The sequence below is a fragment of the Cydia splendana genome, chromosome 19 (genome assembly GCF_910591565.1).
Source record: "Cydia splendana chromosome 19, ilCydSple1.2, whole genome shotgun sequence".
NCBI lineage: Eukaryota > Metazoa > Arthropoda > Insecta > Lepidoptera > Tortricidae > Cydia > Cydia splendana.
In genome coordinates, this window is record NC_085978.1 from 2,327,371 (window position 1) to 2,349,885 (window position 22,515).

Sequence of the window (22,515 nt, forward strand, 5' to 3'; positions counted from 1 at the left end):
CGCAAAAAATGGCCCCGCAAAAGTAACGTTAAAACAGATCACGCGTTACTTTTTCGTTTAGTCTTGTATGGACCGCTCAAATGTGAAGTTGTCAACAATGTCGTTAAAATATGCAAAAATAACAATGATAAAACAAGGAAAAAGCATGGAATGTATTTCTTTCGGTTAGTGCTTTGGATAGCATTACATAATTTATGTAATCTGGTGGTAATTTCATGGTTTTGAATAAATTATTTTGTTAGTACCAAAGAAGGGATGTGAAGGAACAAAAATCTAATGAGTCGATGTGAGGTTAATACTTTTTTATTTTTATATGGAATTCGTAACATATAATATTATGTTTAAATTCAAGATTTCCAAGAAAACCTATGCGACGTGCAGTGTGGACTGCTATTATAGCAAGAGATAGGGGTGATGCAGTTTTAAACAAAGGCAAAACGGCACTTGTGTGTTCAGCCCATTTCCTTGTTTCCGACATATACACGACCAATAAGGTCATCGACTAACTGTAAATGCTAAACCTGTCTGAACACAGTGACAACCACAGGATTTTTTGATAAAGACCATAACCAATCAGTACCAGTAGCGACCTAAATGTCCCCGTGCACTATATTGCAAAGAACTAAAGCGCGAAGAGTATTATGTAGATCTAAAATACACAGTTATTTAATAAGTTGAATTTATTTCAAGGAAAATAGTATTTAAAGACGAATGCTTACTTATTAAAAATAAATTTGTTTTATGATAACTAGTGATCGTTATCAACGTGCAGTTTTCGTAGCAGAGGGTATGGTTGGCAGAAAAAATAAATACATTTGAATATTCACTTTTGTTCTTAACTATAAAATAAATACTTATCTTAGGATTACACCTCTAGATATAACTCTTTACGGTACAATAGTACATTTCGATGCTAGTGCGGAAGGTATGTCATTACTTCACGAGTACCGAGATATCTTGCCACGAGCCGCAGGCGAGTGGGAAGACTCGGGACGAGTGAAGAATGACATTTCCGCACGTGTATCGAACGACGTTTTTTAATACAGTTGCGAAAAAATAAGTAAAACATTGTTAATCGTACACTAAACAAAAGTGGTAATAGTGACAGCTCGCTTAGACGTCGTCTTTAAGTATATTATATATATGGGCGTTTGGCAGCTATTCCGTTCCATTCAGACAACTTATTAAGAACGGAATTTTCAATATTCAATATTAAAAAATAAACGTGTTATAATGATGAAGAGGTAAGTATTAAAATATGAAATATGTATATTTTTCATATTCTTACATTAACAGTAGGTTTTTATGCTGATTACGACGTTTAAAGGAAACTAATATTAACACTCATCAATAAGTAGTCGTGAATTGGAACAAGTATAAATTTAAAAAAATTGGAAAAGTAAAAAGCACTAGTTCGAGATAACCAACTTTCCGCACGCTAAACAGCTACGTAATGTAGCACTTTTTGAGCAACTGTATTAAAAAACCTTTTCCGCCCTAATATATTTTTAAAACAATGTACGTCAAATGACATTAAATGTCATAAAAATACAACTATAGTTGCGTGCAATATTTTAGAGACTTAAATTAACCTTCCTGTAACTTCTGTTAACGTAGAAAGGTCATTTAGCTATTTAAAATGGATTTTTTCCAATAGTCGTGAACGAACGACTGACAGCCAAATCTGTTGAGCAAATTTTAGTCGTTTATTCAGTATAATTTGGATAAGTGATTATAAATATGTATATAAATCCCATAATTTGTGAAATATATAATGTTTAAAATACTTGCGTATTTGTTTTTTGTCAACCATACTTTGCTACCGATACAGCACGTTGATAACGATCACTGATGATAACTTACAAGGGATGTTACCATGAATTAATTTTATTTGAACTCCCGATCAAATTAAATTTGTTTCATTTATTACTTTGATTTTTCTGTACAGTAATACCTATTAAAATGTACCAAAGGGACTCTATTCGTTCATTATTCTCGTTTGACGTTGTTTGACGTAAATACAATGGTGACGTTACGTTTAGTGCCATCGGACTTAAAAGTTTTAACAGTGTTGGTACTAATGTTTACAAATTTGACACTTAATGCTTACGACAGTAAGTTCTTTTCCGTACAAAATATTTATCTTGACTCAAAATTTACGTAAGCGTTTTTATCATCAATGCAAATTTTCCGCTAATGTCATTCTGACCCACATTTTGTTGACGTTTTTATTCCGCTCTGTGTGTCTATTTCTAATATTAAGTCAGTGTGTTACGCACACGCTAGCGAATATGTCAGTGTCATGTCAGTGACAAGCTGTGGTAAGGCTAAATATCAAACGAAATGTGTAAAAGCCCCGTTTCAGCTCTTTGCGTAGACACATCGGTGCACACACCGGTTGTAATGTTAGAAATTATATGTGATTGTCTTCCCATACAATGTGACGCTTTATGCAACGTGCGACGTCAACCGAAGACCAAGTGTAAGGCCCAGTTGCACATTTAATACTTACCTACTTACTCCTTATACCTAAGATGGACTAATTACCTACCTAACCCTTACACTATACCTAAGAACTTATGTAAAAAGTAATGAAATAAACGCATTTGTATTTGTATTTGTATTTTTGTATTTGTAATAGACTGATTAACATCAAACAGCAGTGAAGTATGAAATTTCCCGTACCTAAAATAAATTTAGCGAACGCTTTAACGGTGATAGACGGTTTGGTGCAACCGACCCTAAGTGTAGAGAGCGGACGCTCAAGCGGAGCATGTAGTGGGGCGTCGTGTGTGCGGTGTTAGTACACGGTGTTCAGATTTATTTTGACGCTGCCCGCTCCGCTGGACGCTCGCCACTGAGGCCGTACACTAACGCCCGTGATACCACCGGCCGTTGCTGCTGGGTTTAGTGCAATTGGTAACCTTTAATGGCTTCCTAACCTAGTCGGTACGTCGGTAGTGCAGAGACCCTGCCTACGAAGAAGGAGGTTTCCAATCTCGTTAAGGGCATTTATTTGTGTGTCATCACAAAATATTTGCTCCTTAGTTATGTACTTATGTATGTCATCGCCTAGTATCCATAGTTAGCTTTACTTAGGGGCTAGGTTGCGCTGTGTACCTAAGATCCTCCCCAAAATATTCATTGTATATCAATCGTAACAATACCTTCAACAGTTCCAGGGACAGCAACTACCGCGGCGGCGGCGCTGTCGGCGAATACCGCGCGGGCACCCGCATGTCGCTGCTGGGCACCGCCTACCTCCCCCCGCCCGCGCCGCCCGCGCACCACCCGCCGCCCGCGGACCCGCCGCCCTTCAAGAAGATCCGTCTCACCGCCGAGCGCCACCAGCCGCTCAGGGTCGATACTAGGGTGAGTCATCGAGTCGAGTACTCATCCCTAACGGCCTGGCCACGATATTGCGCGACTGGCTTCGGTTAAGAGGACAACCATAGGTTGGAGAGAGACACAGCGGTCGGACCTTTCGTTCCCACCTATGGTTTTCGCCTTAGCCGAAGCCAGTCGCGAAATGTCGTGGCCAGGCCGTAAGGCTGTATGAATGATCTTGATTTGCCGCTCGCCGCTCGCGTCCAGTCCGCGGCCTAACGACTCGGCCACGACATCGAGCGACTTGTGACGGCGGGAGCGATAACCATATGCATAGGTTGGAGCGAAAGGTCCGATCGCTGTGTCACGCTCCAACCTATGGTTATCGCTCCCGACGTCGCAAGTCGCTCGATGTCGTGGCCGAGCCGTAACCCTTCGGCCACAAAACGCACGCTCGACCCTCAAACCGACCGCATTACATTGGATACAATACAACCAGTGTGTGGCGGTCGGCGTCAGCGTCAAGCGTAAATACAAAATACTCGGAACGTGCGTTTCGTGGCCCTCTGGTAAGTATTTTTCTGAATTCCTTAGCTTCCTCTCATTGCTTACCTAAAACTACATTATGTGACGAAACTGATATAACGTTACGACATTCCGACCTACTGATAAGAGATTACGTGACCTGGTCAAGGTTGCAGGAAACGGATGTCAGATGTCAGTCAGATTACAATACACTCAAAAGCAATGAAAATGGCTTACACGTGTAAATATTATACATTATCAGTGTTTCTAAAGTTTTTTTAATATTGTCACATTTAATTTTTAGCTGTATGCTGTATGTGTGGTACCTTCATGCTGTCAAATACAAGTACAGGCAAAGAATTTAATTTCAGTACCATTTCGTACCTTGCCACAGTGACAATCAATATAAAAGTTCTTCTGATTCTGATTCTGAAAGTCGCTACGGACCTCATACTATTGTCACTGTGACAAAGGTACGAAATTGGTCATCATTCTCTTGCCCTTGTCCCTTTCACTTGGGATCGGCACAGCATGTCTTTCTCTTCCACACCTCTCTGTCGCCTGCCGTCATTTCATCATTTACTTGCGTTTGTTTCATATCATCTCTCACACAGTCCATCCATCCAACTTTTCCTCGGTTTTCCTTCTCTCGTACTTCCCTCCACATTCATTCGTAATACGTTTCTCGTCACTCCCAACCATAGACTAGGAATCCTCTAGACCGAGTTTAGAGCAATTATTTCATGCAACCGATGATGCCAAAAATGCGGGGGTGCGCGGGACGAGGTGAGCGAAATCCCGTGCCGTGATTGGTCCGTTCAAATACACGGACGTCACACAAAGACACTTTCGACTCGGACATGGAGTAAAATTACCGTATGCGTGGCAGAGGGGGTAGCACGACTATGCTAAGTCTGGAGGATGTTTTGTCTGTGCTCCCAACACTCTGATCCATACATGATGACGAAGAAAGGTACGAAATGGTACTGAAATTAAATTTCTTGACCGTCACCAGCCGTAAAATAGCATGGCTACTGAAGAAATGAATCCATTTATAAAGTTTACAAGTAATTTTGCAGCCCGCTGTACATTTTGTATTGCATTTCCATACAAATCATTATATCATCACGCGTCTTGAACGTGTTTACAAGCGGGTTTTGTATATATTGCAGCTGACATTCAGAACTCCGTAAGCGCGATCTAGGAAATGTGTGGCGTTTCATAGAATGTTGCACTCTTTGTATGGAAGTCGCTGTACTAACGCCATCTACCTACTAGATCTTGTGGCACGACGTTGACAGTGACAGGAGACGCCACAAGCGCATTCAGTCTAAACAAAGTAGTACAACTTGACCAATGAACACAAGCGTCTTATAAAACCCAATTTAAAACAATCGACGACCTCCCCAATAACAATTGTACGTAATTTGGCTAATGCAACACAGTACATGCATAGCACAGTAGTTGAACCAAGGGCACGACCATGACCGTGTTCTGACCTCTGTTTTAACCGACCCTGAACGGACACAACAAAAACACTAGAAACAAAGTGATAAGTCATACTGACCATGACTTGTTGAAATTGTTGAAAGTTTTTGACACAGCCGGAAGCTTTTTTTCTAAAAGAGGTGTTATATGTTTCACGCCAATGTCTGTCTGTCTGTGGCATAGTAGCTCTGCAACGAATTGACCGATTTCGATGCAGTTTTTTTGAGTGAAAGCGAGTTTCCTTGCGGTGGTTCTGAGCTATGTTTGATAGAAATCGACCCAGCAGTTTGAAGAGTATCACCTCTTTTCCCAAATTATGTTTGGCATTAAAATAGTTTTTTTTACTTACAGGAATTTAAAAAAAATTAAATGTATTAGTTATTGATGACACGATTAAAAGGAGGACTGACTGTCTTTGCATCCCTTTCCTAAGGGTAGTCTTACTTTCCCGGATCCATCTTAAAGATTGACGGGTCCGCTCGATAAACTAATCCCACATAAATACCAGACACCGGCATTAGTTTAAAACCCCCTCAGACTGAGGACACCAGAGTCTGGTGTTGCGGGTGTGGGTGTCCATGGGTGATGGGTGACGGTAATCGCTTACCATGTAGGTATCAGTGTAATTAATTTTGTTTCGCCGTTGCCTCGTAAAGTTCTGTTCAATGTTCTGCCGCCAGAATGCAGCACTAGCACAAACCGTAAACCATATACTAATAGATAGAGTAATGAGGCTATACTATAGTATAGAAGTATAGAGTAATGACACTAATGACTGTAATGAGGGTTTCCGCGATCGAGTTTTTCACTACATGACAGCTAGTTGTCACAATTACTCATATCCACCAATCATGTTTAACTGTTTTTTTTTATTGGTGGATTTTAACAGCAGCTGTCCTAAAGACGTCTCATCACGGTGCTGCCATCTAGTGAAAATTTCGATCGCGGAAACCCTCATTCAAATATAATATGCCTAAAGCAGGCCACTGACGAGCCTTCCAAATGGCTCCTAATATTAGACATTGTACGTTTTTGACATTCACGGACCGATTTTGGATTGCAGCCACGCTAATTGGACTGTTGGAAGGCTCGTCAGTTAAACAGTTTCTGAAAAGTTTTCACAGGTTATTTATTACGAATAAATATGACATTGATGCATCAAGGCGGTTTGTTTACTGTTTGTGCTATTTTCACCTCCTACGCAGAGTTTAACGTAATATTCCCTATTCACTGCTTGATACTATGCGCACAAGACCTCTCGTTAATAATGTCAATGTCACGAAGTCAATGGACATATTAATTTGGTTATGTCATTACGGGCGGGTAAACAACGCTGAAGGCCGATACCAAAGCATTTTAATTGTGTTGAAAAGAAACTCAAGTGCTGTATCGTGAGTTCTCAATTGCTTTGAGTGTGTTATTTTTTTAACTGCAATAAGAAATGTTTTTTAGTGTCTGTCAGTTATTATTTAATAATTGAATATTGAAAGACTAACCTTGGAGTAGTTAGAAGGATTATAGTTGAATCATCGAGAGCGTGGAATTACATATGTAGTAGTATTGTTTGTTTACAGGCATTCTATATTTGAATTTTCTATTTTCTTGTACTATCAGCATACAACCACTACAAATGCAATTCCATCTTCTCGATAATTCAACTATACCTAACATGTGACGAGACTCTAGAGTCTAGACTAAAATGTTTATTCAAGAATTCAATTTAACACTAAATTTGTCAGGGTGGTTGATTTTAATACATGTATTAGGAGTATAATGTATTATTATGGCGTTATTCATAAACGCGTTACTGGCCTGAATTAGCTACGAATCGTTTGTCTTTATCTGTCATTTTGGTAAGAAAGGGATAAAACATAGTTTAACTAAATCAGGCCCGTAAAGTTTTATGAATAAGGGGGTTAGTATTGTTGGCGAGATATGAGCGCACATCGACTTATTGTAAATTGTATTAATTTGACATCTGTATAACCATGTCGCTTGCAAATAAATTCATTCAAAGACCAGAGTCCAAAGGCTAAAAAAAGGCCTTATATTCCATTGTATTTTAATATTTTTTCAAAACAAAATAAAATTGCATTTGTCTGGATATGTTTTGGTATGTGTGTGGGTAGAAGCAAATTAACCCTTAAATGCATGATTTTTTCTTTTTGCCCGAAATTTATATATGTATCACATAATTGTTTGTAGATTCTAGGAAAAATAGTAAAAAAAAAATAACTTCGATTTTCACTGCGAAATCAGTGTTAGAAGTTGAATTGGCTAAATCATATTTATATAAATATGCAATTTACAGTAATATATAAATGATTTTTTTTACTACCATTAGAAAGGTACACTATTTGTGATATACCTATGATAAAGTTTTTAAATATAAAATAATTACATACCCCGAAAAATCTGCCCAAAATCACATACTAAAAATCATCAACTTCCAGGTTTTTCCAAGTTTTCCGACATTTCGTCTTTAAACAATAGTACATTTCGATGCTAGTGCGGAAGGTATGTCATTACTTCACGAGTACCGAGATATCTTGCCACGAGCCGCAGGCGAGTGGGAAGACTCGGGACGAGTGAAGAATGACATTTCCGCACGTGTATCGAACGACGTTTTTTAATACAGTTGCGAAAAAATAAGTAAAACATTGTTAATCGTACACTAAACAAAAGTGGTAACAGTGACAGCTCGCTTAGACGTCGTCTTTAAGTATATTATATCTATGGGCGTTTGGCAGCTATTCCGTTCCATTCAGACACCTTATTAAGAACGGAATTTTCAATATTCAATATTAAAAAATAAACGTGTTATAATGATGAAGAGGTAAGTATTAAAATATGAAATATGTATATTTTTCATATTCTTACATTAACAGTAGGTTTTTATGCTGATTACGACGTTTAAAGGAAACTAATATTAACACTCATCAATAAGTAGTCGTGAATTGGAACAAGTATAAATTTAAAAATATTGGAAAAGTAAAAAGCACTAGTTCGACATAACCAACTTTCCGCACGCTAAACAGCTACGTAAAGTAGCACTTTGTGAGCAACTGTATTAAAAATGTAATATTTATAAATTAAAATACTGCGTAAATTTATGTAATAATTCAGAAAATGGATTAGTTTTACTATTGAAATAATATACAAGAACAAATATAATTTGTTTAATTATGCATAAAATTTGATGTTTATGTCGTGATGTATAAATACATCACTATGCATTTAAGGGTTAAGCCAAGTTACAGATTTTTTGTAGGTACTGGTTAAAGTGGTTAAGTCACAGATAGAAAGATAGACATTTCAAAACAATAAGGAACTAGCGACTCGCCCCGGCTTCGCACGGGTAAACCTTAACAAATTATACATCTACACCTTCCTCAAGAATCACTCTATTGATAGCTGAAAACCGCAAGAAAATCCGTTGAGTAGTTTTTGTGTTTATCGCGAACATACATCCAGACAGACAGCCGCGGCGGGGGACTTTGTTTTATTGTATAAATGTTGACGTCGGAAACTCGGAACCCCAAAAATAATACCGTCTGACAATTAAAACAAGTGTAGGTATATTTAATTACACAAACGGGTCTACCGCGACATAATTTCATTGTTATATCGCGGTAGACCCGTTTGTGTAATTAAATATGTTTACAAAACGCGAGAGTTTAAAGTGTTATATTATAAGTGTAGGTATTCTGTTTCCAAACATTCGCAAAAGGTTTCTTTACTGATGATGCATATGTTTTGTTTTTTAGGAGCCGGTGAACAGTTATGGGGCGGTGGAGGTGCTGTCTCCCAACCCCCCGTCCGAGCCCACGGTGGAGGAGCAGAGCTTCCGCACCACCAAGGATGAGCTCATACAGCAGATCTCAAAGGTATGTGTCTCCAGGAGCCGGTGGACAGTTATGGGGCGGTGGAGGTGCTGTCTCCCAACCCCCCCTCCGAGCCCACGGTGGAGGAGCAGAGCTTCCGCACCACCAAGGATGAGCTCATACAGCAGATCTCAAAGGTACGTGTCTCCAGGAGCCGCTGGACAGCTACCGATGGAGGTGCTGTCTCCCCCCTCCGAGCCCACGGTGGAGGAGCAGAGCTTCCGCACCACCAAGGATGAGCTCATAATTACAGCAGATCTCAAAGGTACGTGTCTCCAGGAGCCGGTGGACAGCTACCGGTGGAGTGTCTCCCCCCCCCCCCCCCACCCCCCCGAGCCCACGGTGGAGGAGTAGACGAGCTTCCGCATCACCTAGGATGAAGATAGGCCAGGAGATGCATGACCTAGCCTGATTATTGAATGTCTTCTTTTTCTTGATCCAAATCATACAATTTACGAGACCATATGGCTCGCACTGTCAAAAAGTTGTCAGATCTCATGTAGATCCAAGCTTCTACCTCTACACGCCCTAACTCTACAAGCCCCAACTTCACAAACTCTACACCTTAGTCTAAGGGTCGGTTGTACCAAACTGTCTGTCACCGTTAAAGCTTTCGCAATTTTTTATTATATGGGAAGTTTCATAGTTGTCGGCCGATTGCCGTTGATCAGTCTGTCAAGTGTGGATGGTGCAACTGGCCCTAAATATGTGGCTTGGCCATTTCGCTACCGTCACATGGGCGTATGGTGAAAAATGTATTCACTGTTCATTACTTTTCTGTTATACAATAGTTCTTGTAGTAACGAGCGTGTATTTCCCTAATTCCAGGTGGACCGAGAGATGGCGCTGTCAGAAGCGATGCTGGCGAAGCTTAAGAAGAAGCAGGAGGAGCTCGAGCAGGTCGCCACCAAGCCCGCGGCCGCCGCCGAGCCGGAGGAGGCGCCACCGCGGCACCGGAGTCTCGCGCAGAACATATACGCGGAGAACCGGAAAAAGGTAGGTCCTGGGTACTGGTCCAGTCGCCATCAGGCGGTCTAGCACGAGTTGCGTTCGCGCGCGCGAGTCCATACTTGACGTCGCGCTAGATGTATGGAGTCGCGCGCGAGAACGCAACTCGTGTTAGACCGTCAGATATAGGGACCGTGCGCGTTGGAGGGTCTGCCATCTTGTGGGCTGAATTGGAAGCATAAACTTCACATTTACGCCACACGGCAAACATCTGACGGCTTCTGTGCTCCTATACTTAGTTCATGCACGCTCCCTATATCGAAGCGGCAGAGGTGCTCATAAATATCTGAACACGCAATTTAGCGCCTTGACAAAGGCGTGTTGACAATTTCACATATTTGTGTCTGTCCGTAACCAATGACACTAAGTTTAAAGTTTATGATGTGGAGTGGGTACTGATCGTCTACCATTACGTTCCGCGATTGTTGTTCAATACTTACGCTATTGTAGAATATGTTTCCAATTTAGTAAGAACCCTAGAAGACCATTAACCCTTGTATCTGGTTGCTGCTGTTAGGGCTTGAACCCCTGGAGCCTGGCTCCCGCGGGCCGGATTGGAACGCTGTCGGCGGGCCGGATTGAAACGCTTCGTGGGCCGGGGTTTGGAGAGCCCTGCTTTAGTGTGACATTATTCAAAATATTTATTGGATTTTTTTTTTCCATTTCAGGCGGCGTCAGCTCACGCAGTCCTAGCGCACCTCGGCCCGCCAGTTCTCTATCCCCTGTACAACCAGCCCCAAGACACGGAGGTCTACCACGAGAACATCCGCAAGCACCGCGGCTTCAAGAAACGGCTCGTCGAACATGTTCGGCGGTTACGATTAGAGGCTGAGAAGGTACGTGTATAGTGCTCACTCACGCATATGGTCTCTAGTGGTCACTCTCTCTGGTGGTCACTCACGTCTTGCAGTCCTAGCGCACCTCGGCCCACCAGTGTTATACCCCCTGTACAACCAGCCCCAAGAGACGGAGGTCTACCACGAGAACATCCGCAAGCACCGCGGCTTCAAGAAACGGCTCGTCGAACATGTTCGCCGGCTACGACTCGAAGCTGAAGAGGTAAGCACTATTCTATGTATATAAGTATGTATTTATCTACATCTATAAGTATGTATATCGTTGCCAAGCACCCATAGTACAAGCTTTGTTTAGTTTGGGGCTAACAAACCAGCTAGTTGGCAAATAAAAAATTACAAATTTGATAAGTTGGGAAATGAAAGTTCGGCGAAATACAATTACGCGAAACGTGAGTTGGGAAGTGATAATCGGGCATACCATTTTCGGCGATAAATAAGAGAACCGTAAAATTGTTATACTTACAGCTTACAGTGAGCATCAATAGTATTAGCAAAGAGAATAAAGTCTATAGAGACGGATTGTCAAAGTAAATTATGTAGCCACTGTAAATTTACTGCCATCTTTCGACAGAACATAAAACTGTTAGAACGCCATTTGACTTTGATCCTTATTCTTTCAGTGATATGTGTTAACTTATTAAATATTAGTATTCACGCCATCTACTCGACTATAGGCCAAAGGTATGGTTCCATGTTTTCGAGCGATGGCGCCACAACCTTCAGCCTATGCTCGAGTAGATGGCGAGAATATTAATATTTAAAAAGTTAACACATATCAGTTAAAGAATAAGGATCAAAATCAAATGGCGTTCAAACAGGTTTAATCTTCTGTTGAAAGATGGCAGTAAATGAACTGTAGCTACATAATTTACCATGACAGTAACTCTCTTCTTCAAATCCTCTTTGGTATTAGCGTCATAGATGAAACAAGGCGTCAAAAGTATCTGCCAACATCTGAATCAAATCACAATCAGAATTAATGAGTCCAATTCTTTGAGGGCGTTTAGTACAGTCGGCAATAAATATGGTTTAAGAAGTAATTTCTCCAAAGAATATTACAATTCACTTACATAGAGAAATACAAACATACATTATATACATTATTTACAGAGTGCACGAATAGCATAAAATATATTCTAAAACAAAATAAATAGTTTTTTAAAGCGGGATTTTTGACGAAAATTACTCTAATTAAGAAGTATGGAACTATATTTCAATGTGTTTGTTGTCTCACTTGTTTCAGAGAGAAGACGCGCTAGCGGAAGAGTACAGCAAGCGAGCGGTAGAGTGGGCGAGAAGAGTGGAGAGGATAGAGCAGGGGCAGAAGAGGAAAGCGAAGGATGCGAGAAACAGAGAGTTCTTCGAGAAGGTAACTAAAAATAAAATAATAATAATAATTTAGCCTCTATACGTCCCACTCTCCCGTCCCGTCCCATTCTTCAGGAGCTCAAGATCCAGACGAGGCTTTCTACCACCTGCCTGCGAAGGATTCTGGAGTACTTCGGACACATAGCCAGGAAAAGTAGCGATAATCTCGAAAAATTAGTGGTCACTGGCAAAGTGGAAGGAAACAGACCTAGGGGCAGAAGCCCGATACGTTGGACTGACCAGGTTCGCACCACCCTCGACACCACCGTACACGACGCTCTTCACGAGGCAGCAGATAGAAGTGTGTGGCGCCGAGTGGTCCACACAAAACTATTTCGACGAGATGGTCACGACCCTCAGCATTGAGGAAACCGACGCGAGGAGGGGAGGACGTCCCACTGCTGGGCACAGTCCTCCTCTCAAGCACGAGAGGGTTTAGGCTATAGTCCCCACGCTGGCCCAATGCGGGTTGGGGACTTCACATACACCTTTGAATTTCTTCGCGGATGTATGCAGGTTTCCTCACGATGTTTTCCTTCACCGAAAAGCTAGTGGTAAATATCAAATGATATTCCGTACATAAGTTCCGAAAAACTCATTGGTACGAGCCAGGATTTGAACCCACGACCTCCGGATTGAAAGTCGGACGTCAGATCCACTCGGCCACCACCGCTTACTACAGAACAACTACACACAAAATAAATTAAATAATACTAAAACGCGAAGTCATGCCAAGCCACATAGCCTTACCACGAGTTACAACGAGCCGCACCACTGAATTATTCGCTACCGTCTGCGTAACTTACTTTTTATACATCTCGCTCGCACTAATATGCCAATACGAGCGACATGTATAGAAAGTAAGTTACGCAGGCGCTAGCGAATATGTCAGTGTAAAACTCGTGGTAAGGCTACTGATGAGAATATAATGCCGCCATATCGCTTTCGTTTTGTCGTAACTAGATCGCCAAATGTTAGCCCTTGATAACCTATACTCTGTATCTTTAGGTATTTAAATAAAAGTAAACAAAATCTACCCTCAAATGGCTCCTTAAGCCAGTTGAGGGTAGATGAAAACATTACACGATCAAATAATGTAGGTTAAAGTCCGGTCGTTCAGTGACTGATCCAGGCGATTTTGTAATTGGTCGGTGAACCAATAAATGTTATAACTACCCGAAAATTTACAAATTGTTTGTATACTTTTATTTAAATACCTAAAGATACACCCCCTTATTCATAAACGCGCTACAAACCTCAATTAGCTAATAATCGTTTGTCCTTACCTGTCATTTTGACTTATGTATTTGTAAGAAAGGGATAAAACATAATTTAACTAAATCAGGCCCGTAAAGTTTTATGAATAATAGTTTAATAGGTTAATGTACTGTCAACTGCAAAAATATGGGTGTACAAATCATCTCAAAAATATATGTCCCATAACTCTTATGTCAGTGAATTAAGAACTATGGGATATCTTCTTCTTCTACCTAGCGTTATCCCGGCTTTTGCCAGGGTCAGGCGTGGCTCACTCCGCGATTTCGTCGCTTTGCTACAGGTAGCTAAAAGTACATCCGTTCGGCCCCAATTTTGGGGTCTGCCATAAGCCGCGCGTGGCGCTGTCGCCACCTAGCGGCCATATATGTGCTGATCGCAACAGACGCGTTTTGTTAGAGAGTGAGTCTTCTGTACCTAGTACTATTATTTATTATGTGCCAGGGTCCGCTTTCCAACTTGCTTTCCTCCACTTTGCGCGATCCTGGGCGTCGTCTCGTGTGAGCCCGTTCACACTCATATCTGCTTTCACGACATCGAGCCATCGCTTTTTTGGTCTGCCTACACTTGAGTAAGTTGGGACATATTTTTCAGTAAGTTGTCTACACCCATATTTTCACAGTTGACTGTACGGGGCCGAAATGGGAAAGAAAAGTACAGTTGTCAATAAAATATTGTATCTAAAAGTAACATTTTTTACATACAGTTAGTCATACTTACAAACTAAACACACACAAGTTACTAACTAAACACTGCTGCCGCTCCTAGACGCTTCCGGTACAAAAGTGCCCATAATACTCGCGGCATTGCCGCGCTGGATGGCTATGGATAGCCTTTGCACCAGAAACGACTCGGAGCGGGGGTCCTCCCCCTTCTGCCTAACTACTGCCTATAACATTTTAATAATATAAATAATTCCCCAGGTTTTCCCCGAGCTAAGAAAGCAGCGGGAGGAGCGAGAGCGCTTCAACCGGCTAGGGGCTCGCGTGAAGTCCGAGGCGGAACTGGAAGAGATCGCCGACGGCCTCCACGAGCAGGAGCACGAGGTCAAGAAGATGAGGTCGTTGACTGTTGTACCCCCGCTACTCAGGGACCCTAGAGATCCCGCCCCTGTCTATAAAGATACAAACCGTGAGTATCTACATCTGTAGCACCAAATACTATATAGGTACTTACTTACTCCTCTGGCGCAGCGACCCAGAGTGTGTCTTGGCCTAAAACACGACTGCTCGCCACTGATCCCGGTCCTGTGCCATTTCTCGCCAGTTTTCAACCCGGAGCCCGGAGTGTTACTATATAATAATACCAAATACCAAAGAGAATCTAGTATAGAGGCGTATAGGGAACGTGCGCGTTGGACAGTCTGCCATCTTGTGGGCTGAATCGGAAATATATGTGCACATCATTGCCAAAGCAAGTGCTACCATCTACCGTTCTCGTCGGTACGTTTCCTTGTGCATAGTAGGTTCTGCCATCTTGTGGGCTACATCGGAAGCATATTATATTCATATTCATATTAATTTTATTGGCAGTATTAAATGCAATGTTAAATTTGTTAAATATCAAAAACTGTCGCCATCTACTCGAGTATAGGCCAAAGGTGGCGCCATCTCTCGAAAAAATGGTGCCATAACTTTGGCGTTCTAAAAGTTTTAATCATGTGTCGAAAGATGGCAGAAAATTTACTGTAACTACAAAATTTACTTTGAAAATACGCCTCTATTTAAATTCTCTTTGCAAATACTAAGTCATTTGTCTGAATGTTTCTAAATCATTAGCTATCGGCAGCGAAATAGGGCATATCGCTACGATTCGATGCTTTAACCTTTTCGCCGCCGTGTCAAACACAAAAGCTGTCACTCATACGCCACGTCACCGAAGTGTCAAAACTGAAATTGAACTTTATGCATATTCTCGTTGGTCTATGTTGCTCTGTAGTCTGTGACCGATTAATCCGTCTTTGACGCTGGACCTGCGGTTCGGATATATCGGTCATTGGCGTCCAAAAGTTTAAAACATTGGCTGTCATGAGCTCATGAGCCTCACCGGTGGGATCAAAAGCTCACTTAAATTTCTATTTAGCGTGGGAGCAATACTGTAGGTGCAGTATGGTGGGCAGGCAACGTGTTAACACTCTATATTATAACAAACTTGCACCTTCCCTCATCACCAAATTCCACTTATAGCAAGTTCCAAGAGATTTAAAAAACCATGGCTACGGGCTATTATGACTCGAAATACGTAAATAAATACTTTTTCTACTCGTCGACTTTAATGGTTGAATTAAGACTTCGTATACCAAACTGTAAACGCATACTTTTCTCTATTTGTACACAATGTCTCATATCGAAACGCTTTTGTCAACTGTAATGAATTCGACCAATCACTTGACGCCGCGGTCGAGAACCAAACAGATCAACGCGCTATTTCATATAATGCGCTGATGTATTTTGTGTATTACATTGTTACTACTTACTTACTCCTCTGGCGCAACGACCCAAAGTGTGTCTTGGCCTCCAACTAGGGTTACCAGTTGTCAGGAATTTTCCTGACATTTCAGGGTTGGTCGTTTGTCAGGAATGCGGCCGGAATAGGAAAATGTCAGGAATTTTAGTGAATTAACAGACAGCATTAACATTATTCAAATTTACTTACATAAATCCAAAACAAATCAAATTTAAACAATGTATCAATCATACATAGATAGAGTTACACATGCACTGCGTGGGCTATCTGAATCTCTGCAGATTTTTCTTGGTCTAACTCTATCGTTTATGATTAGCCCCCCCCCCCCCCCCCCGTCACCGATACGAGCGTCAGGAAAACAATTCCCAAATCAGGAATGTTGTCAGGAAATCCCAGATTTGGATCTGGTAACCCTACCTCCAACACGACTGCTCGCCACAGATCCCGGTCCTGTGCCGTTTCTCGCCAGTTTTCAACCCGGAGCTCGCGCAGATCAGCGTCCACCACATCCGCCCATCGATACCTAGGTCGCCCGACCGGGCGGCGTCCTATCGGTTTTCCCTCAAACGCTCTTTTCACCGCCGATCACTTCCCATTCGCTCAAGATGGCGTATTACATTGTTATCTACAAAATTTAGGTTGTATTGTAGAAAAAATATTTTAGTTGACTCGTAGAAAAAGTATAGTATACGATGTTATTGTATAAATTCTGCAGCGCATCCACCATGTTCGCGGAGTCACGCACCGATGGATTTGCAGCAATTTTGCGGAAAAAGCAACGTCTCTGATGAGCAGAACGAGGGACAGACTGAACAGCATCCGAAAAATGATTGCTGATCATGTGTGTTGTCCTGAACTTAATGAAATAATTTTAAATGTAAAATATGATTTAGCATTTAAGTACTAACATTATTTTTAAGAATTTATTAACATTAATGGGATCATATCATTCAATGTTATCTGAATAGAATGAATGAATTGAATTGAATAGTGATAATAATCATTTAATCAAGCTTTTCAATTTCGTACAAGCTTCGTGGCCTAAACAGGGTACTCGACGAACAAGTACCGTGAAAAGCTTTCTATTATATCACAATTGTATAAAATACTATTAAATGCCAGGAACAAGAGGATCGCTGCCGAGTTTGTCATCCATGCTGTGTTGTGTTGCGAACAAAGCTATAACAGTTTAGCAAAGAGAACTGATTGTAATAGAGAGGTAAAGTCTAAGGAAAAAACGTGCCCCTTAGTTTGACATCCAAAACAGATGGCGCTGTACTGCGCCATATGTTTTGCTGTCACTGAATTGTCAAACGTCAAGTTTTGTCAATCAGAGTTATCGCAAATTGTATGGAGCTGTACAGCGCCATCTCGTTTACCTGAATTTGAAGCACGAAATTGTCTTAGATTTTACGTATCTTACTCAATTAATGTATCTTTTCATCACACTTGCTCGGAAAAGATGTATTTACACGTAGGGCTTGCGGGCGGGAAATTGAAATTTTCGCCCTAGGGCGGAAAAAATCTTTTCCGAGCAAGTGTGATGAAAAACACTTATTTACACGTAGGGCTTGCGGGCGGAAAAGATTTTTTCCGCCCTAGGGCGGAAAAGTGTTTTATACAGAAGTTTGTTTTTATTAATTCTCCTTTTTTTCCTTACAAGTGTGATGAAAAACATTGTGTGTGCCACGGGCGGTAAAGAAATTCCGAACTCGTGAACATTTTAAGCCCTCGCTTCGCGTCGGGCTTAAAATTGACACTCGTTCGTAATTTCTTATTTCCCGCCCTTAATACACAATGTACTATTAATGTTTAGTAACATGAGACTGACAATTCCTATTTCGGCGATACGTAAATTAAATAAAAAATACATTATTATTTTCTTTCCCAGGGCGGTGTATGGACATGGAGGCGGAACACAAGGAGCTCGAACATAAAAACGTTTGGACGACGCCAGAGCGGGACCTGTTCAAGGAGAAGTACCTCCAGCACCCCAAGAACTTCGTCCAGATAGCCTCGTTCCTGCCTAGAAAGAGTGTCGGGGATTGTGTCAGGTGAGATGAGAATTTTCCTCTTTAAACTGTACAGCCTTCCCTACAAATTTCGTAGGAAAGAAAGAGCGTCTTTTCGGGAATGGAAATGTTGAATCCCCATGCAAAAATGTGAAAAGTTTACAAATCATTCCGTGTGGAAATCTCAACAGTTTAGAAACTTTCCGAAGCGATATTACTACACTGTTATCTTAAATGGCTGGTTTAAGCGTTCGTATTTATTGCAAACCCAAGGCTAGTTAATATTAATAGACACAACAAGTTTAGTTAAACTAAAACAAGGAAAAAATACATGTATGAAGAGATTTGGTTAATAGTGGTTGGTTAGGGCTAGGGCTGCGGTAGGGCTGCCCCGTCGTCAAAGCCTAGGATTTTTTTGTGGATTTAAATCTGTGCAGTATTGTTAATGTGCTTATAATAAATCAATAAATGTTTGTCCTCAGATTTTACTACCTATCGAAGAAGAGGGAGAACTACAAGCAGCTCCTCCGGAAGCCGCGGCAACGTCGCACGGCGCGGGGCAACCCGCCGCGGCCGGCGCCCGAGCCGGAGCTGCCCGCCGGCGTCGTCACCAGGCTACAGCGGTCACAAGGTAATCCATCTCCCTTTACTACCTATCGAAGAAGAGAGAGAACTACAAGCAGCTCCTCCGGAAGCCGCGGCAACGTCGCACGGCGCGGGGCAACCCGCCGCGGCCGGCGCCCGAGCCGGAGCTGCCCGCCGGCGTCGTCACCAGGCTACAGCGGTCACAAGGTAATCCATCTCCCTTTACTACCTATCGAAGAAGAGAGAGAACTACAAGCAGCTCCTCCGGAAGCCGCGGCAACGTCGCACGGCGCGGGGCAACCCGCCGCGGCCGGCGCCCGAGCCGGAGCTGCCCGCCGGCGTCGTCACCAGGCTACAGCGGTCACAAGGTAATCCATCTCCCTTTACTACCTATCGAAGAAGAGAGAGAACTACAAGCAGCTCCTCCGGAAGCCGCGGCAACGTCGCACGGCGCGGGGCAACCCGCCGCGGCCGGCGCCCGAGCCGGAGCTGCCCGCCGGCGTCGTCACCAGGCTACAGCGGTCACAAGGTAATCCATCTCCCTTTACTACCTATCGAAGAAGAGAGAGAACTACAAGCAGCTCCTCCGGAAGCCGCGGCAACGTCGCACGGCGCGGGGCAACCCGCCGCGGCCGGCGCCCGAGCCGGAGCTGCCCGCCGGCGTCGTCACCAGGCTACAGCGGTCACAAGGTAATCCATCTCTCTTTATGTTTAGGGTTCCGTACCTCAAAAGGAAAAAACGGAACCCTTACAGGATCACTCGTGCGTCTGTCTGGCTGTCCGTCTGTCAGAGTTCACAATTTAATAGAGGTTTAAAATATTTTTACGTAATTTTCAATCGTGGCTGAATGCCGAATAGGTCTGTGCCTTCGATGACGAACCTGTCAAGAAACGACGTTGCGGACGAATGTTGGACGTGTCACCCTATTTAAGAATTATTTTGCTTAAAATTTAGTTTTTTTCTTTGCCTTTGTGATGAAAAACAGTGTGTGTGTTACAACTCCGGGGGTAAGAATATTTAAAACTGGGGTCTTTTATTCCCACCCTCGTTTCCCAAAATTTCACTTACCCCCCCTCGTTGCACAATGTACTATTGTCTCTAATACATGTGTTGCTTTGATAGGCACGGTGGCGCGACCAGCGGACAAGGAGGCGAGCATAGAAGAGCAACAGGCGCTAGGGCAGGACGCGAGTCTAATACCCGCGCAGCCCGCCGCGGCGCCACTGCAACCCGCCCCGTGAGTTACTTAAAATATAATTATCAGAAACTTTTCAATATAGGCACAGTCAGGCAATCGTGCCGGGTGCGAGGGGCGAGGGGTGGGTCGCGCGCACCCGAGCTGCATACATCGCCATTGTTAGGAGCTCGGTACTACTTACAGGGCTAGCGTAGCATGTCTTATTTGAAATGTTATTACCTAATTTAAGTGCGAAAAGTCTGTGACCTTACTGTGTTCTTGTGCGGTGTCGGCATTTACGCAAACATCACAGGCGTCGGTCCACTGTTACCTACCTACTTTTTACACTGTGGTACAGGTGTAAGTATCAGAAGAAATAGTGGATGGGGGATGAATTATGCGATAGGTAACAATAGATATCGTGTGTGTTGGAGGGTCTACCATCTCGTGACCTGAATCGAAAGCGAAAAGAATTCACTTTCGATTCAGGTCTTCAGGGCTTCTGTGCTGCCCCCTACAGTTCATTTCGTTCCCTATGGCGCTGTATCTAGGTCGGGTCTAACTCGGGGGCACGATTTTTTCTTGCGGTGCCCATTGAAGGAACTGCCACCTTGTGACCTAAATCAGAATGAATTGGTGGGCTCCCGTGCTGCCTGCTACAGTTCTCTCACGCTCCCTTTTAGGTCCTTAAGTATCAACGGTGATGCCATCTGTTGGAGGCGATTAGTACTTGAACCATCACTAAAATGAAATTTCAAAACTGAAACGGCACTCTATAACCACTGGCTCCTGTATTAACTTCTAGATGGCGCTACCACTGTGATTCAGTCTTTATACTATACGATAGACATGTTTTTCGAATATACCTCAACTTAAATGTAATAGAGGCCGATAGATGGCATACGGAGCGTATGGGCAGGTTCGAAGACGTTTGAAAGTCGGTAGAGGTCGCTACTAGGACCAAGGACGTGGTTTAGGTTTGTAGCTGCGTTTGAATAGTGTATTGACCTTCTGTAAACTGTATTGCAAGGACATAAGATCTACCAGAGATCTGTTACGTGTTGTTATCTATCTATAATACCTTTAAACGTGCAATTCTTGTTTATACATATATCGTATTTATATCTGTGGCCCTAGTGAAAAAGGGTACAAGTCACGCGCAGCTTAGGTGTAAAAGGGCATAAGTGTTACGTGGAACTTACGCCCTTTTACAACTGCGCTGCCTGTAACTTGTACCCTTATTCACTAGGGCCACAGATATATACATATACCTCGGAAACGGCTCTATAGTGTAAACAACGTTATTTACGGTATTTGACGTCTGTCACTCACTACAGCAACACTACGTAAAATGTTTTGCACATCGAAATCACAAAGGAAAACAACTGCACTGCGAACGTTTACGTTCTACGTCTTTTTTTTTTTAATTTTAGGGTTGGCCGAACACCATCGTTATGAATCGGTAGTCGTCTAAGTAAATCGATATGAATTTTTCATTTTTCTTTTAATAAAAATAAGGAAAAGGTGGATAATTAACTGTAAATATGGATATATTTATCGTCACTTAACAGACAACAAATTTGACACAGAAATAACATAAATAAACTTTAAAATAGATCCCCAGTTAGTTTCAATTTTGACAATGGGTGCGACCTACTCGGTCGGTGTATTAAATACACCGACCGACCGGTAGCTTGCGGGAAAACCATATAATTCTAGCTTTATTTAAATCTCAAATAAAAATTCATTATACGTCACAATTCGATACCTCAGTCTACGTGCCATCCAATCGTAATCGCTTGCTGTGACAATCGATTTGCGTTAGTTACATCTCTATATACGTCAGTCATAATGTGTCAAATACCGTAAATAAAGTTGTTTACACTATAACGATATCGATTAAATTTGCTATATGGGGGTTTTCGGGGGCGATAAATCGATCTAGCTAGGTCTTATCTCTGAGTTTTTATATGTTTTCTGAGCAAAGCTCGGTCTCCAGATATTTGAAGCAATAAACTGCGCTAAAGTTTGAGCAAATTGACTGAAGGCGTCAAAAAATATACACATCTCAGTAATTTTAAGCGTTAAGAATGGATGGATTAGGGTAGAATAAAATTGAAGTGTGTGTTTTAATAATGTTGTAAGTGTTGAAATATGAACATAACATAATGAATGTTTCTAGGTAATTTTGTTCTTAACACAACGATGGGTTATTTCGTTATTTTTTGTTTTTCTCTTTTGTAGCTATCTTTAAAGCCGTATTTGATCGATACCTTTTTTTCCAGTATACTACAAAATTTGAGGGACATGGACACCTAAAACGAATCTTATAACATCTCTATGTGTTAAATATTGTGTAGAACATATTTAAAGTCCCTGACAAAGAAATGTATCTGAATATGTTTAGATACACTTGAAAAACAACCCTTCCCTCGTCAGCCGAGTTAAAATTAACCCCCCAACCGCTCACAAACCCGCAAACAATGAAAAAAGAAACAATCCATCCAATCACCACCACAAATACTGGCAACTAATAAAACCA

The 22,515-nt window shown here is 42.1% G+C and overlaps 1 protein-coding gene across 1 annotated transcript in view; it reads left to right on the forward strand.

Moving 5' to 3' along the window:
- Window positions 1-22,515, forward strand: part of LOC134800353 (nuclear receptor corepressor 2-like) — a 112,294-nt gene that overhangs the window by 44,982 nt on the left and 44,797 nt on the right. Inside the window, exons 3-13 of the mRNA XM_063772852.1 lie at window positions 3,177-3,372; window positions 9,108-9,227; window positions 10,053-10,220; window positions 10,901-11,068; window positions 12,333-12,458; window positions 14,656-14,863; window positions 18,090-18,252; window positions 18,693-19,002; window positions 19,037-19,163; window positions 19,339-19,485; window positions 19,919-20,033. Coding sequence (XP_063628922.1) covers window positions 3,177-3,372; window positions 9,108-9,227; window positions 10,053-10,220; window positions 10,901-11,068; window positions 12,333-12,458; window positions 14,656-14,863; window positions 18,090-18,252; window positions 18,693-19,002; window positions 19,037-19,163; window positions 19,339-19,485; window positions 19,919-20,033 — 1,848 coding nt within the window. The remainder of the gene's footprint in view (window positions 1-3,176; window positions 3,373-9,107; window positions 9,228-10,052; window positions 10,221-10,900; window positions 11,069-12,332; window positions 12,459-14,655; window positions 14,864-18,089; window positions 18,253-18,692; window positions 19,003-19,036; window positions 19,164-19,338; window positions 19,486-19,918; window positions 20,034-22,515) is intronic.